This window comes from Leguminivora glycinivorella, chromosome 18, assembly GCF_023078275.1.
Source record: "Leguminivora glycinivorella isolate SPB_JAAS2020 chromosome 18, LegGlyc_1.1, whole genome shotgun sequence".
In the NCBI taxonomy this organism is placed as follows: Eukaryota; Metazoa; Arthropoda; class Insecta; order Lepidoptera; family Tortricidae; genus Leguminivora; species Leguminivora glycinivorella.
The window spans coordinates 15,836,508-15,854,892 of record NC_062988.1 but is presented as its reverse complement, the minus strand read 5'-3'; the positions used below and the strand labels follow the sequence as shown (position 1 = coordinate 15,854,892).

At 39.3% G+C, this 18,385-nt stretch overlaps 2 protein-coding genes across 3 annotated transcripts; one reads left to right on the top strand and one right to left on the bottom strand.

The window, feature by feature from the left end:
- The first annotated feature begins 350 nt into the window (after positions 1-350).
- Positions 351-12,583, top strand: LOC125235907 (fibrillin-1-like). Of its 2 annotated transcripts, none has more exons than XM_048142541.1 (9): positions 351-521; positions 4,630-4,724; positions 6,347-6,468; positions 7,845-7,925; positions 8,036-8,114; positions 9,267-9,371; positions 9,743-9,868; positions 11,382-11,507; positions 12,427-12,583. In XM_048142541.1, the coding sequence occupies exons 3-9, from the start codon at positions 6,361-6,363 to the stop codon at positions 12,519-12,521; spliced, it is 720 nt and encodes a 239-aa protein (XP_047998498.1). In that variant the 5' UTR covers positions 351-521; positions 4,630-4,724; positions 6,347-6,360; the 3' UTR covers positions 12,522-12,583. The 2 variants fall into 2 exon arrangements, with proteins under 2 accessions (XP_047998498.1, XP_047998499.1); XM_048142542.1 differs by lacking the exon at positions 351-521 and adding an exon at positions 3,751-3,795.
- Positions 12,584-13,800: 1,217 nt separating this feature from the next.
- LOC125235793 lies at positions 13,801-18,024 on the bottom strand. The gene is made up of 6 exons (XM_048142379.1): positions 18,015-18,024; positions 17,656-17,913; positions 17,351-17,403; positions 16,561-16,659; positions 15,170-15,270; positions 13,801-14,105 (listed from the first exon to the last, which is right to left on the bottom strand). Exons 1-6 carry the CDS (start codon positions 18,022-18,024, stop codon positions 14,003-14,005), a joined length of 624 nt encoding a protein of 207 aa, XP_047998336.1. The 3' UTR covers positions 13,801-14,002.
- Between the last annotated feature and the right edge of the window lie 361 nt (positions 18,025-18,385).

Below are 18,385 nucleotides of genomic sequence, written 5' to 3'. Positions count from 1 at the left end.
TCCAATTACCAGAAGCTACTTCAAAAGCCTTGATCTTTCCAACCGACATTTTGTACTTATATGTACCGCGATACACACAGGCCCACAATTAACCGCACCGTAGTTTAACTCATATGCACTTATCACGTTACGAACAAACATTAACAAATAAAAAAAAACACTCGTATGTCTTTGCACGCATCAATAGTCCATAATTTAACCGTCGATCGCCAATGTAATATATGTGCATAGGTGCATTAAAGGAAAGTCACACGTCCGTTTCGCAAGCTGTTTATTATGAGGCTTTATAGAGTGAACTTAGTTGTAAATTTATAACCTTTTTAATTTATTCACATTCTGTTACAGTTCCACCACCGCCATCTAAAGACTCCCATTCGACATCAATCCGAGTCGGCAGACCTTTAACCCTAACCTGTCCGGTCGAAGGTAGTCCATTACCTTACGTCTTCTGGATCAAGCAGCCCTACACGGAACTCATCAACACAACCAGACTGTCACTGTCTCAGGACAATGTCACTTTGGTAAGTTACTTAAGTACCCGCAGCGTGCGTAAAGTCGAGGATAGTATTTTTTCTACTTTACGGCCTTATTGGTTAAAGTCTTACTTTTCACTATATCCTCAATGATGTCGATGGATTTGACCAATCACGTGTCGCTGCTGTAAAGAGGGAAAGACATCAACGCGCTACTATTTGATGAATTATAATCGATATCTTTTGTAATTACAATATCGAATTTCCAACCTAACTGCAAGTTTAATACCTTAGCACATTATAATAAAGAGTACTATCATACAGTATGGCCACTCCCGCTCCCCGCTGAAAGTGCTGCCCACCCCCTCTCGGTTACCTGACAGTTATAAAAAATAAAAAAGCCCTTTATTCATTTCTTTAACTAATACCCTCTCGGTTACCTCACAGTTACCGCCTGTCAAAAACGCGAACAGCCGACCTGTCATATTTCACTCATACAAGCATAGTACTCGTTCACCTACACGTGCTCAGACTGTGTGCTAGGAACGCGCTTCTTTCATATATTTGATCGCCAGTGTCCGAGGTGTGACCTTACGGCCCAGCCACGACATTGGTCTAAGCGCGACAGCGGTGAGCGGCAACCATATGTGCGAATGAAAAGTCCCATCGCTGTGTCTCGCTTCAATGTATGGCCGCCGCTCGCCGCTGTCGCGCTTAGACCAATGTCGTGGCTGAGCCGTTAGGGTGTGTAACTTTTACCATAAACGTCGAAAATAACACTTCCACGCTATGTGCTGCTAACTTGCTGCAGAGTTAACTTAAAAAATTCTCTAATATTATTTGTAAATAATATTAGCCTGTAGGCCGCTATAGCGGAGGCTGCAAAACGTCGCAAATACGCATCTCTAGGCGATGGTTACGTTTTTGCATTGCCTTTGCTGTCAAAACTTTGGGTCCATGGGGGCCGGAGGCCCTAAAACTATTTCAACGGCTCCAATATTTTTTAATTAAGTTCACTGGTGACCGTAACTGCGCTTACTAGGGATGTACCGACTAGTGATTTGGCCGACTAGGCCGACTACCGACTAGTCGGCGCTTGGGTGGCCGATTAGTCGGCCGACTAGTCGGCTAGTCGGCCAGAACATAATTATCGACTAATTTCACCAGAATTTTTGAAATGTCATTTTTTGGGTTCTATCGCGCTTTTCATATTTTTTTCAGGTTCAAATGTCAATAATAGTTATACACATTTTCCATTTTTTAGCTTAAAATAGATAGTGGTCCTGCCTATGAAACCGAGCGCTTACACATTATCCGATCCGATGTCGGATGTAGGACCGATATCCCATACATTACAGGCGCCATCTTGGATTTTTTCTATTGAAATCCTTCCGACACCCGATATCGGATCGGATAGTGTGAAAACGGACTAAGGCTGGCTCGTTCCTCGCTCAACGCATTGGCATCGCCATCGAGCGAGGAAACGCGGCCTGTCTTATGGGCACATTAGGTACTGGCAGCGACTTGGGAGACATCTGTGGATACAATGTAGTCCCCCTAGGTTAAGTTAGGTTTAGTTTAGTTTTTAATGTGTTACTCAGAAATTCCCGAAAAGTTTTTACATTTGGATCACGTCTCCAATTTTGATAAAAATTGGTAGGCTGATAAAAATCCACTAGGTTTCCCAAAATGTCCTAGGTTGTTTATATGAAACCTTTCTTTTTTGTTACCGAAAATGTATAGAAATCTGGTATCCAAATGTACAAACTTTTCGGGAATTGCTCATCTATTGTTTAAATTATTAACAGATGATACCCAAAATTGAGACATCCGACTCCGGCCTCTACTCCTGCATAATGACGAACAAAGTCGGCACCACCGAAGTAATATTCGACGTGACGATCGAAAAGGCACCATCCATTGCTGGCAATATAGGAGCTAATATCAGCGAGACGAGAGTTGTGCCGTTGAGACGCAGCCTTGTATTGAAGTGTGAAGTTGATGGACATCCGATGCCAAAGATTTCTTGGTTGAAGGTACGTCTTTTTATCTTCAACTGTAAAAACGACATGATGTATAGGAGCTAATATTGGAAAGACGAAGTGTTGATTTATCCCTAAATTTATACATTTGAGAGCATTTTTACTGACTTCAACCCTGCACCAAATACTAAATGAAAATTAATACATTTCAAGCCAAGCAAGAATATTGTCGAAACACTCAACTTATTTGACAAGTTCAACTCTACTATATTTTACTCATTTATATTTCGTTAACTATACTTTTAAATCAAACCACCAAATACTAAATTAGTTTTAGATATTTGTCTTTGACTTTCATTTGAATAAATACTTACACATTACCAGGATACCCTGCAACTAAGCGGTAGTTCAAGCAACATCCACCAAGTACTGAGCAACAGCCTACTAGTGGTATGGAGTCTGACGCCTCGCGACGCGGGCCAGTACATTTGCGTGGCCGAAAACAGTGCTGGGTCCACACACAGGCGATACAATGTCGTTGCACAAGGTAAATACCCAAGTAGCAAAAGGTTCTATAACGTGTTGTATGGAAAGGTATATATAAAATGTAATTTTATTTTCTATGGAAATAGGACTGAATCCTAAAATCACAACGAAAATGCACAGACCAACCCCTATAGACATCCATTACAAGACGACTGGCGGTCACCAGCCTTACTTGTAGTTGCCATGATATAAGCGCAGGCGCTCGCCGTGCCCGATCAGTAACGACCAAGTAACCGACCCGAAAGCAGCTCGTGTTTTTCGCAATAAAAAAATTGAAAAAGGTATTTTGATGCCTTAAAGATCCTGTCCACCTGTAGTGTGAAATGGTGTGGAAAGGTAACAAGAAGTTCCAATTTAAAAACGGACGGTATTTCATTCCACAAATAAGTCATATTTATAATTTATTCAGAGCCAGCATAGGTCAACTTACACTGGCTACTTACGCGACAGTAGAGGGACAGTCATACTTCTGTCCCTTTTCATCTGGCGCGACTGCCCGCCGTCCTTGAAACGACCAATCGCAGCGCGCTAAACACATTCCCCTCCCGCTCCTCGCGCCCCAAGCACTGGTGATTTGTAGCACGCACAAAATTTACAAGATTGGCACTCTATAGGAGGTTCTCTGTGCGAAAATGTTAATCCTTAGACTACAATCCGATGTTTTATTGTATTTTGAACAGTTCCCGGCAAATTGAGCGATTGGTCCGCGTGGAGTTTCTGCAACGTGACTTGTGGACTCGGACGGCAGACGCGGGGCCGGCTCTGTCAGTACAGTGACGACACAGTCACTATTGGTGCGTACCCCTCACTTACCTTGTACTTGACTTATTCTTATGTCCCTTAACCCTTAAATGCATGACCCTGACAAAGATTTTTCAAATTTGAATTTTGACATGCAGTCAATAAAGTCAAAAATGCATGATGCATATATACATCACTATGCATTTTAAGGGTTAAATAGGACAGAGGGCCTTCATAGTCGCCCACCATATGTATTGATATTGAACTTAGTGTTTATAATATAATGTTACAAATATATTTACTGTTTCAACAAAAACATATGAAGTCTCTTTTAAAATACAAGGGTCTCCCCAAACCTATCGACGCGGAATCGGCATTCAACGGCCAAAAATCGAATAGTATGAATATTCTTTGCGATGCGTAAGTGTCTTCATATTTAAACTTTCACGATTTTTACACATATTTAAAATTGCAAACGGGACTTAATCGCTTTTAAACACTAACCTCCTCTTATTTTTGATTTGTACTATGTAGTACTAAACCTGTATTTATTTTATTTTTACCAATATGACATTTTAATATTTTTTTTGTTCACACTACTTTTTTCCATTTTTATTTGTAATTTTATTTTATTATTTCTTTTGTAACGATCGTTATACGAATAGTAATATAAGCTGAAATGTAAATTTTAATTGTGTGAAATTTGTATAAACGAGATAAATAAACTAAACTAAACTAAACTTCAAGGACGGAATTGTCCCAGTGGTCTCGGAGCAGACTGGCTGAAATTGACATCCACATTTCGCGCCGATTTCGATAGGTCTGGGGAAACCCTTATTTGACTATAGTTCTTATTTGATAACGCTTCATTGTGTCATGTATTGCAGATGAGAACAGCAAATCCGACAAATTTCTTCTCGACCAGGCGACATGCAAGGGACCCAGGTCAGAACAGAGGAAGTGTCACATGCCACCGTGTGAGGTAAATACCTAGTTAGGTATATTATCATCATATAATTACAGTTTTATCTTTTGAACGTATTAAATTCTACTGTAGCTAACCTAACCACAAAATTAAAATTTTGAAAAACCCCCGACCGCGACATAGTAGACCGATTTTTATAAAACATGGCTAAGATACTAAGTCCCGACTTACTCTACTTTCAGACAAAAAAACTAAATCCAAATCGGTTCATCCGTTCAGGAGCTACGATGCCACAGACAGACACACACACAGACAGACAGACAGACACGTCAAACTTATAACACCCCGTCGTTTTTGCGTCGGGGGTTAAAAATAGGTATAAGTCATTTAATTTGCCGCTTTATCCTTTCATCTGATGATGATGATGATGACGATGATGATGACGATGATGATGATGATGATGATGATGATGAGGTATTCTTGTTATCCCTTACTAGGGACAAAGGGCTCTTAGAAGAATCTTCAATTTTTCTCGATCCTGGGCGAATGATGAATCTTTCATCTGAATGTCAGCAAAACATTGCAAGAGATGCGTAAACCCTGTGCGTAAACCTTAAAAACATTTGATATTATTTTAATTGAATTGAACATTATTATAAGTGCGGTTTCCCATTATTCGATCCGATATCGGATGTAGGAAGGATTTCAAAGGAAAAAATCAAAGATGGCAGCGTAAATATACGGGATATCGGTCCGACATCCGATATCGGATCGGATAATGTGAAAACGCACTAACAAACATGCTCTTGATTTTCCATCGTTGAAAATAGATCAGCCCCTCTAGCACAACTTTGTCTTGTCGCGCGCGAGTCCATACTTGAAGTCGCGATGTATGGACTCGCGCGCGATAAGGCAAGTTGTGCTAAAGGGTCAGAACAGGTAAAAAAGCAGTCACGATTAATAAACAATGGAATTATAGATTCGGGATAATATCCAACCGGCTGCGCCAATGGAGACCGAGCCTAATAAAATAAAAGGCAACAACAATTCAATTTGAGAATAACATCTATAACATCATCATCATCATCATTCTCCTTGCATTATCCCGGCATTTGCCACGGCCTGGGGTCTGCTGTGACAACTAATTCCAAGATTTGGCGTAGGCACTAGTTTTACGAAAGCGACTGCCATCAGACCTTCCAACCAGAAGGGTAACTACTAATTAGGCTTACTGGAATTAGTCCGGTTTCCACACGATGTTTTCCTTCGACCGAAAAGCGGCTTGCAAATATCAAATGACATTTCGCGCATAAGTTCCGAAAAACTCATTGGTAGAGCCGGGGTTCGAACCCGCGACCTCCGGATCGAAAATCGCACGCTCTTACCCCTAGCACAGTATAATAAAGAGTACTATCGTACAGTATGGCAACTCCCGCTCCCCGCTGAAAGTGCCGCCCACCCCCTCTCGGTTACCTCACAGTTACCGCCTGTCAAAAACGCGAACAGTCGACCTGTCATATTTTACTCATACAAGCATAGTTACGCGTTCACCTACACGAACTTTAAACTGTGTGCTAGGATCGCGCCTCTTTCATATATTTGATCGCCAGTGTCCGAGGTGTACCCCTCCGCCACCAGCGCTTCAGCAAGACATCTGTGACATTGGTGTGTGTTTTCAGGAGATGGAAGGCCAATGGTCTGGCTGGGCCAAGTGGTCGGCTTGCTCGTCTACCTGCGGTACCGGCACCAGGCTCGGACGAGGCGCTGTAGGAAAGGGCGCTGTCAAGGCGACAACGTGCAGGTACATACTTATATTTGTATGGCCAACCTAGGCTCCAGGGGGTGGTCATGACCCCCATGACCCCCCCCCCTGGATCCGCGCATAGAATAGTTATTCTAATAACCCCCCCTTAAATTGTGGCGTAGGCGAGAGGCTGGCAACCTGTCACTGCAATGTCACAGTTTCGTTTACTTTCAACCCCTTATTTGCCAAGAGTGGCACTGAAGCTTTAGTAGTTTCATGTGTTTTGCCTACCCCTTTATGGGATACAGGCGTGATTGTATGTATGTATGTATTCTAATAAGTAGCGACTTATAAATAAATATGGCGTCCTATAATGTGTCCGAAGCCTATTCAGTTTTAATCTTTAAAATCAGCTGAATTGGCGAGACGACAAAAAAAAACTAATTAGTCCGTCAATTAGATTATCAAAGAATATTAGACACGTATTTTTTTTTTTTTCTTGTAAACGAAAAATGACGACGGTACAGTCCGTTGAAGTTTCGCGTGACGTCACACCTAGGTACAATTTTTACTTAGAAGTGACGTCACAAGCCCCCACCCCGGAACTTTGATGATCTATATCTTTGTATTTTTTCATTAATTAGAAAAAGCGAAAAATTATGTGTTCAGTATTTTTGGACGATCTAACTGACGGACTGAACAGAATGCCATTTTTTATGTAGTCGTCATCCCTATTAAATAAATAAATAAATAAATAAATATTGGGGACACCTTACACAGATCAACTTAGTCCCAAACTAAGCATGGCTTGTACTATGGGTGCTAAGCGACGATATACATACTTAAATAGATAAATACATACTTATAAGTTATATACATAGGAAACATCCATGACTCAGGAACAAATATCTGTTGCTCATCACACAAATAAATGCCCTTACCGGGATTATTAAGCAAATGCGGCTTTGTACCTAATTTGAGTAAAGATTACTTTACATTACAGTGAAACAATATCAACTCAACCTACAGTCCGTGATATTTCAAAGGGTCTTCGGGTTGTGATGAATGGTACGTAATAGTAAAATGTACAGTCCTTGACTTACATATTTAGTTGTGACACGCTTTAAAATCCGAAGGCCCTTCTGAACTCTCACGTACTGTATGTATATTATGATTGTGTATAGTTTATGATTTTGATAATGTTCTTTTTCCGCTACCCAAAGGTTGTCTGGTAGAGTTCGCTCTTTAGCGATAAGACCGCCTGTTGTCTGCCTCTATTTATAAGCATTTGTTTTGTCTTCACTGTATATTTTTTCTGTATCTTTTGCTGAGGTGTGCCAATAAAGAGTATTCTATCTATCTATCTATCTATGTATGCTGTTCTTAGCATAAAATGTTTTTTTTTGTACCTAATGTGAAAATCTTTCCAACAGATCAGGAAATGTCCAGATCTGCCTAAGTGTGATTCGTCAGAAAACGAAGTCTTCAACACAGATGAAGATGAGTTTGAAAATGTGAGTACTTATATTTGCTTTATATGCAGTGACATGTTTCCAATTTTTATACTTTAGATATTGTAAACCGTCACGCGATTTTTATAAAACTATTTTCATTTACCTACCAGAGTCCTTACACACCGGAAGCAGCTTTCGAATTCCAACCGGAAGTGGTAGACACGGGCACAGAAGATTTTTATACTCCGGGTGAGTTTTTATTATTATTTTTGTACTTGACGCACATGTGCGTCACGACTTTACGATGTGAAGTCGTGACGCACATCTGCGGACAGGACGAACTGCAAAAGCAAAGACTATTTCACTGTTATATTAAGCCATTAAAGTACTTAAAAGTGCTTATTGTAAGCCTATTTGAATAAAGAATATTTTGACTTAACTTGAATTGACATTGTTAAAGTCTGAAGTAAGTATAAATGTATGAAATTAAATGATTAAGATCCTACCGGCTGCACCATGTATAGGGTGTTACCAAATTAGTCACAGATATTTTTACGGCTGATAGAACTCCGCTCCTGGAGTATATTTATGTAAGAAACATCATAGGTTTTGTTATGTTTTTTTTTGAGAAAACTAGGAAACAAAATTACTATGTTAAAACACTCTGTTAATAAAATAGTTAAATGAGACGTCTCTAGACAATGTTAACGTGACATGTCAGACAGCGTTAAACATCCTGACATGCAATTACATTAAAGGGAATGGTTATTTAGATTTTTTTTTATTCGGTAAATGAAATAAAATGTACTAAAACTATATAAAACCAGCTTAGCCTTATGCTTTAAACATAAGTGGTAAAATGCTAATAATAACTGTAATTTATGAATGTACCTGCACTTCCTAGCTGTAATTTAGTTTTAAGGAATACTGGCTGTGCCCTAACAGGGTTCATGTGTGAACCTACCTTATTGTAACACCTGCTTGTATCACATGAACATGATTATTATGCAATAAATTATGAATTATGAAAGCAAAAAAAATCATATGGAAATTTTGTTATAATTTCTAGTGAAAGTTAATGGTTTTGATGTTAAATAACGTCCTTTAAAATATCCGTGACTAATTTGGTTACACCTTATATAATATGTATTGAGATTAATAATTACCTAAATAAAGATGAATAATAATTAAATTAGAGCAAATTGTTCAGATACATTAACAGGCGGTAAGTAATCATCTACAAAGGATTAGTACTATACTATAAATGGCGTTATAATTCTTTTAGAACCTCAGTAACGTTAAAAGGAATGTGTCATAGAGCTCAAATTTATTTTAAACTGTTTTAGGCGGTTTAGTGCGTGTTAATATATCTATTCAGAACATATATTTATATTTTTACAGCTACATCTAAGCCTCCAGTGTACGAAGGTCACGTGGTACCGAACCCTAACCAGGGTCCTTGCGAACCGGGGTTCACGCACAACGACACCATTCAGAGCTGTGACGGTAAGGAATAACTAAAATTAATCTGTTTTAGAGAACAGAGAAGCAATGAAAGTAGACTCTTGATTGTTACATGAGTACTGAAAATCGTTGCTTCTAAAATTCTATCAACCACCTAATTGACGTCACATCACAGGTGACCAGAGGGCTGGCCAATATTTTGCTCAACGTATAAGCATTGCCATCCAACGTGGCAAGCATATTATAACATAGTTACGTGGCAGCGACCTGGATGAGGTTTTTTATTTATAAGTTATTTTAATTTAATCTAATTTATTTTATTTATTCCTTATTTCTAAGTTTATTTATAGTTGTTATCTGTTTGTTTTTCAATAAAATATGATACTGTAATTCAATAAACGCAATATTTGCAGATATCGACGAATGTTTAATAAAGAACCCTTGCCACGTGACGCAGATATGCGTCAACACAGTCGGCGGGTACCAATGTGGGTGCCAGCCTGGATACAGTTCTCTGGGTGCCGGTCTGCGGTGCATGGGTGAGACGAACATACTCACAACTTATAACACTTTAAGTTCTCGCGCTTTGTACACATATTTAAAGTCACATACAGGTCGAACGCGATTAATTAACATTATTTTACCTTTTTTCCCAACGTTTCGGCCAGGTTGCACTACCCCGGTATTTGTCTACCCCGAACATTTATATAAATTAATATCGGGTAGTTTTGTGGTGTTTACATCTCCGGTGACACTTTGCTGGGACGTCAGTCTTCCGCGACCACGGCCAGTGCAACCTGGCCGAAACGTTGAGAAAAAAGGTATAATAATGTTAATTAATCGCGATCGACCTGTATGTTACTTTAAATATACTCACAACTTCTTTTTACTCTTGTTTACATTACTCGTATTTTATCATTCTGTAGCACGTAGTTAACTATACTTACTGTTAGAGTGTTGTTCGACAAAAGTTAACTGCTGTGTGCACCTTCAGCTTAGGTATGTTGGATTTCCTTAGTGCGTTTTCACATTATCCGATCCGATATCGGATGTAAGGACCGATATTCCATACATTTAAGCCATCTAATTTTTGCCTTTAAAATCCTTCCGACATCCGATATCGGATCGGATAATGTGAAAACGCACTTACGCTGACTTGAGTCATTGACGTCCTGCGACTGTGCTATATTCAATAGGTATTTTAATCAACGAGTAAGTACCTACTTGTTACAAGCGCGGATCCAGCTTCATGCCCTGGGGGGGGATCACGTGGTAAAGGCCCAGACCCCAGAGGGGGGGTCACGTGGTCTATCTGTATGGCCAATCTAGGCTCCAGGGGGGGGGGGGGGTCATCCCCATGACACACCCCCCCCTGAATCCGCGCATGACTTGTTCTGCCAGTGACAATCACAGCAATCACTTCAGGCCCCGTAGCCGAATGGCATTTCTGCGTCGCTAAACGCCGCAATCTGTCTCTATCGCTCTCTTGCGTATGGGTGCGACTTAGCCAGACTATATTTCTGCTGCGTTTCATTCGGCTACGGGGCCTGATATGACGCTGAAATGCATCATGCTCGGCAAGTATTGGCCCAGCTGCCAAGTACAGTCGAGTCCATTAATATCTGTACATTTCTTCATCTTAACTCGTAGCAATAAGGTGAAAAAATGTACACATTTATAAACTCGACTGTACTAGTAGAGCCCCTCCAACTTGTTTAGCGTTGTTTATCTGCGGTTAATTTTTATTATTTATTAAAAAAACATGTTTACATGACCTTACATTATAACCAATGCATCACAAAACTTAGATAACAAGAACAGAGAGAAAAAGACAAAAAAAAGAGACAAAGAAAGAGGAAATTAATTAATTGATTTGGGCGATGACGTCTCAGCGTGGCTCCGTTGCGTCGTTTGCCCCGGTGTGGGATTCGGCAGGTTGTCCCGGAACCGCCGAAAAACTACACCTTTCGGCCGCGGCACGCGCACAGCAAACGAACTGAAGTGTTTCGTATATTATATGTATATTATGCAGCATTAATTTATTTATTTCAGATATGAACGAGTGCGAGTTAGACACAGACGGGTGCGAGTACGCGTGTGTGAACGTGGCGGGCGGGTATGTGTGCGCGTGTCCGCGGCGCATGCGGCTGCGCGCCGACAAGCGGCGCTGTTATCAACGTAAGTCACTTCTGGTGCCGTAGCCGAATGGCACAAAACGCTCACGAAACGAAACGCTCGTAGATATCTATCTCTATCGCTCGTACGTATTGGCGCGACAGAGCCAGACTAACTGGTGCGGCGTTTCGTTTTCGTTTGGCGTCGGAGAAATGCCATTCGGCTACGCACGCTGGTGCCGTAGCCGAATGGCATTTCACCGACGCGAAACGAAAACTAAACGCCGCGAAAGGTAGTCTGGCTCTGTCACGCCAATACGCAAGAGCGATAGAGATAGATATCTACTAGCGTTTCGTTTCGGGAGCGTTTGTGCCATTCGGCTACGCACACTGTACAATCATGCTGCTGCTATATTATTGATTTAAGTATTTTTTTAAAACAAGAAGTACAACCTAATGACTATGCTATGCTTCACAAAACTTGGTTAGTTTGACTAGGTACCTAAGGTATCCCTTAACGTAATTTTTCGGACATAATAGTATTTTTCCCTCACTAGCTCGAACACACGTGTTTTATCATTTAATACCAGCGGGTAAAAACGCATTTTATCCACTAGTGGGTGAAGTAATTTGACCTTGAATATAGACAAATTTTCTGCTTTAAAATTTATAAAAAGTGAGTGATGAAGAAAATTTACCACCTGTGGAACTACTGGAAGCAGTGATAATCGCGTTTTTTGTGTTGTGCTTTCCTCGCTAATAGTGAAGGGAAAAGTTTTGTGTTACACTCGGGTGCAAATGTACCTATTTTATTTCTCGTGTGTTGAAAAATTCGCAAGTTCTGGATTCTATTCTCGAACCACTCGCTTCGCTCCTGGTTCAACAATAGGATCCTTCCGATTGCTCGTTTTTCAATTCCATAGGTAATTATATGGGTAATTATTGTGTGTTTTATTTAATAAATTATTCGTTATTATTCCCAGCATCGTCGCTCAGCAACCCGTACGAAAATCCAGAATCGGAGTACCTGAGCGCGCTAGTGGAAGCACCGGCTAAGTACAGGAATACGAGGAATTGAAACTACAAACATAACTTAAACTTTTATTAACACATACTTATTAGATTACAATATATTTATAACCGTGTATTTTTATTCATCAGCAGTATTGACATTGATTGATATTTAGTAATATTAAAGGACGATCAAGCAAATCTAAAAAACGCGCAAAATTCTTGAGGAATTGAAACTACAAATATAACCTGAACTTTTAAAAATACATACTTATTACAATATATTTATAACCGTGTATTTTATTAATCAGGAGTATTGGCATTGATTGATATTCAGTAATATTACTCGTAAAAAAAGACGCAATCGAGCAAATCTAAAAAAAGGCGCAATATTCTTGAACGTCGATGATTTCGACAACTACAAGGTTTATTAAGGCACGCGCTTTATGCATACAACTGGCAGGTGAGCCTTAAATTTTTCTTTTTTTTAATTATAAATGGGCTTACTCTTAACCACAGACTAGCCAAAGGCAAAGACGTGGCCTACGATGAAGTGAGCTCGCCCAGAAGATGCGTTCACTCTTGATTTGAAGGTTGCCGGTTTATAAGAGCTCGGAAATATAGCCGTCGGCAAGGAATTCCACTCCTTGGCAAAATTTCGTTTGGTGACAAGACTTGCTTGACCATCTTTATTTTTTTGCGTCATAGCACAGAGTAGAATAGATAGTTCTGGTCTATATTTAGGTAAGCATAGGTATGTATAATGTATATTATTTGATTTGTTGATTTGTCATATACAATTTGCTATATTATATATTTATTTTCTATAAACACGTAACAGTGCTGGCTTTGCCGTCTACAAATCTAAAAATTGTATCCTACTATTTCTAATAAAATATGCACATACTTACATAACTATATAATTGTTATCTTAATCAAACTAGATAATTAGGTATCAAGATTACAAAACATTAATTTATTGCAAACAAAATGTTGGTGTCAAGAAAAGTTTACCAAAATGAACTGCCAGAGGTTTTATCTTTTGCATCGTCAACTTACGGGAACAAAAAACTACTTACCTATTATTAAACGACTAAGTACGATCAAATGAATTCGTCTTCGGGCATTTTCACGAAAAGTATCCTAAAAACGTTTTTTTTTTTAAATTTTTTTTTTTGGAAGCATGTAAAATTATAAAAATTTTGGGACCATTTTTTTTGTCCCTTGTTTTTTGTTTTAGATCGAAAGGGCTCGTGATTCTGTGTAGGAAAGGCATACAATTTACCTACCTTAGAAAATAGTAAATTACGATACTAGTGCGTAAAAAAGGAAGTTCCTTTTCGCACGTGTATCGTACGACGTTTTTCAGTACAGATGGCCATACCAAGTTTCGACCTGACATAATGAACCACTTCTCGCACTAGTGCGTAAAAAAAGCACCATCTGTACTAAAAAAATATCTTTGGTGATACTTCTCACGAAAATGCCCCCTCAGAAATTAAGAATTATAAATAAATACCTGGTGAAATGGTGTAGTGGTGAAGCACATTAGGTGGCGATGGGGGGCAGGCGCGGGGCTAGGCCCGAACCTAGGACCTTCTGGAGAGGTCTTCGCTTGTCCAGCATTCGCTCGTCTCGTCTGGAGACGTTTCTAGAGGGTCATACCCACAGCGGCGGTCAATACAATTGAAATACCAAAGACACACAAAAACGGTACGTAGCCGAATGGCACAAACGCTCACGAAACGAAACGCTCGTAGATATCTATCTCTATCGCTATTGCGTGTTGGCGCGACAGAGCCTGACTACCTTCGTAGCGTTTCGTTTTCGTTTCACGTCGCAGAAATGCCATTCGGCTACGGCACCAGGTATTTAATTTAATATTTGAGATTGATCTTTAAGAATAACTCGCGTTAGAATGTGATGGGACAGGCCAATGTGCTAATTTTATACAAGGACCATTCAAGTACCAATTGACTTTGACACCTACTCCCGATCTATTTATTGTACCTAGCTTTTTTTTCATCCTTTGAGGTCCAGGATTTAAAAAATCGTATATAGTGTTTATTTAGATCCATACGGTTTCCGAAAGGAACTTCATCACTGCGAAACCTGAGGGCAACCTGAGGGCCACAGTCACGTACGAATTTACATCATCATTTAAATATAGGTAAAAAACATGTCGCCATCTATATCTACATATATAGTTCGTGATATCCTCTCATTTCTCGACTCTAGCTTGACAGAAAAAAATGACAACATATACTCAATAGGTTGACCGGGTTCATATGCCTTTTGAACAAAACTAAATAGATTCTGTAGGTATTTATAAATATGAATTTTGTATGTCATTAAATGTCGTTAAGGTACAGCGAGGCAAATCTCGACTGGGGAACAATTGTAACTAATCCATTTTTTGGAAAGTGTGTGTGTCTGTTTGTTTGTCCGTCTTTCACGGCAAAACAGAGCGACGAATTGACGTGATTTTTTAAATGGAGATAGTTGAAGGGATGGAGAGTGACATAGGCCACCTTTTGTCTCTTTCTAACGCGAACGAAGCCGCGGGCCAAAGCTAGTAACATACATAACCGGTGGACACTCTATTTAATAATTCAAACATTGTAAAACATGGAAAAAATGGATCAGTTACATTTGTCCCCCAGTCGAGATTTGCCCCGCTGTACCTTACTTAAAGTAAAACGATAAGATACTTACTGCCAATACGAGCCGTTTCTCTGCAGACGCATGATGTTGTTCTGGCAGATCATCAGTTCGTTCTGCAGGTAAGTCCGCTGGTCGTTCACACGGACGAACAACTACAAAAGGTAAGATAAGATAATCGTTTTTGCAAACCATGGTACAGTCGACTACAAAGAGATGTAGCCACTTTTTCACCTTATTGCATTATTTGCATTACAAAATAAGGTGAAAAAGTGGATACTTCTCCTTGTAGTTGACTGTACAAAGTTTATATATGTAAGTATAGGTCAAAGGTACAAGGACATCATGCGATCTCTTATGTGAGCACTATTTAAACTTAAACATACATTTTATTAACACTACATTCAGTTATAAATCATTATAATCATGTCATTCACGATCAACCACAGTTAACAGATATATCAACATCACGCCGCAGAATTCTATGGGAAATTCCTAGCAAAAAATTAAGTGAATGCTAAATTCGGTGGGATGCATCTACCACAGTTAACAGACATATCAACGGAAATCACCGCTGCATGACGAGTCAAGTCTGACAACCCCAACCCTTGAAAAACTTGAGTAATATAAGTTTCCTTCGAACCGGAAAATTAAGTGAACAAAAATAAACTGATTTAAATTCACGTAAGACACATAACTATTTTTAAAATCGGGACGAATCGCAACTTTGGTTTTAATCTCATCCTGCAATCCCATTAATAAGTGTAAGCGGAAAATAAAGACAGTCGTTAAATCGTATATCGTCAGTGTTGTGTGTCGACAGAGTAACATCCCTAGTGCGCAAACAGTTCAAGTTGATAATCAAAACCAAGCGGGTAGTTCGAAAAACTCGCGCGACTGTCAGGTGTTGATGTCATTTCAAGCCAGTCTTCTCCGAGACCACGGGGACAACGCCGTCCCTGAAAGTTTGGAGATCACTGAGATCAGTTTAATATGTATAGTCATACGCGATTAAGTCCCGATTTAAAAAAAAAACTATAATCAAGATAATAAGTAGGTAGTTAAAAACTGTACGTAAGTATCGTGAATCAATTTACCGTGTCCCAATTTCTTCGTCATGCATTAACCAGGCCACTTTCCCGACCTCCGCGTTCAGCTCGCGTGCAGTAACGAATGCCAATAAAATTAACATTTCAGGAATTCTGAAGGTCAGCATGCTATTTGCGAATATATTTTAACAGTGGGAATCCGATTGGGAAATGAGGGGGCAAACTGCATTTTTTAGGGATTTTTGTGAGACTCTTCTTTTAAAAACTCCCTAAAATTAAAACTCCCCTCTGGGCCTTTACCATTGCACGAAGCTGGATCCGCGCTTGTAATTATGGCTGGAATAGAACAGCCGATTGCAGATTTGAATAAAAAAAAGTGTATTTAAAGAGTTTTACCTTGGACTCGGAATCCAGGCGCCACTCCTTGCTGCGAAGAGTGCTGATCAGGTCGGTCTTGATCCTCTCAAACCGCTTCACGGTGCGAAGTAGCTCAGCCTGAAATATATCGATCAATATCTGATGTGCAAGGGCGAATCCTCAGGGCCTGGGCAAAGAAATTGACTATGCGACCCTTTTTAAGTAAATAATGATGTGACTCCTCTCTCCTAAGGGTATGCGCCCACAGGCGACTTTGTCGCCGCAACTTTTTGTCTCTGATACTATCGGACTATGGGCTAAGTAAAGCATAGTTAATTTAGAATTGGTACGCGATGGGAGGAATTTAATTTTTAAATGAAAAGAAAAAAGTAAACAATATTTTTTATTGCAGAATATAAAAGATCGTTTATTAATTTATAGCGTGTCACATATATTTTAATCATTCAGTATGTTTATGCACAAAATTACGGACTTTTCTGAAAATAGTATTCATCATCCTCTGAACAAGATTTTCATCCATCTTTTTTGTCTGTTGATTCCGTGTAGACCGCAATGCTTTAGTATGAAAGTGCGCCACAACTTAAGTAGCGACACAACTTTTCAACGAAACGTATCCAAGAGACAAAAATGTCGCGGTAAAAAGTTGCCCGTGGTCGAACACTTTAAACATTGATTGCTTTGACAACCCTTGCATCCGTCCTTACCCTTACTGATGTGACCAGTTTATGTAGACCCCTAAATAAGAGTAAACGGAGATTTTCCTTGGGTTTGGTGAAGCTAGATATATAGATATCAAAGTAATACTTACTGGAGTAAGAATGTCGAGGTTAATGTTTAGATCATCATGCTTCAACTTGCAGTCTGAAAAAAGTCATATCTTCAGATTTTCATCCTTATGAAGAAGCTCCTGATGTAAATATCATAGCAAGATAGCATTGCTGGTTGTACAGCACATCAGTAATAAAAGCTGTTTGAAAAGTACCATCGTGGACAGTGTCCTAATTACATGTACTTTATAGTTCATGGATAGTTCTACTTAGGTACATACAACTGCAAAAGTGCATGGCCACTTTACAGATGTAATACATTCTTAAGGTGTATTTTGCATCATACCTGGTCCGCAAACTTTGGCGTTCTTCAACTTCTCCTTCCATATAGGTAGCTCTACTTTCAACTGGTCTATTGCGTCCAGCAGATGTTTGTGCCTCGAACTCTCTCGCTCCAAGTCTTCGTCATTGTCCCAAATATAGTCGGATTTACGAAGCTCGTCTTGAACGGATACGATTTGCTTTTGGAAATCATCGTTCTGCCAGGATGCTGCATCTCTGTTGAAAATAAAAATTTCGAAAAACAAAGAATGAACACACCCAGCTTGAATAAGTAGGTATAAAGGCGTTATGACATATCTTTGGAAACTTTAGACCTGCATGATTTTTCTTGCTCTAATTCGGTCTTCAAGTTGTCGATCTCACTGTCGTTCATTTTTCGGTGAATTAAGCTGATATTAATAATTGCAAAATAATATGAAAGGTAGGGCAAGGGCAGGGGGCCGCAGGGGTACTATTGATCAAACAAACTGCAAGCAACGTGTTTCATTCTAGGATTAATTTATTAGAAGAATTAATATATACTAAGTATAAACTTGTATATTACTGAAAAATTTAAAAATAATCCGATTTTTAAATATACATTTTATTAAAGTTTAATAGATTAGATAGATGTTTGAAATCGAATATAGTAGAAACAAAACGCAAGCTCGGTGCGTTCGAAACATAGTTCCAATTAACATCACGAAGGTTCAAACATTTATTTTGACTTAAAGTATAATTATATTTCTTGAAAT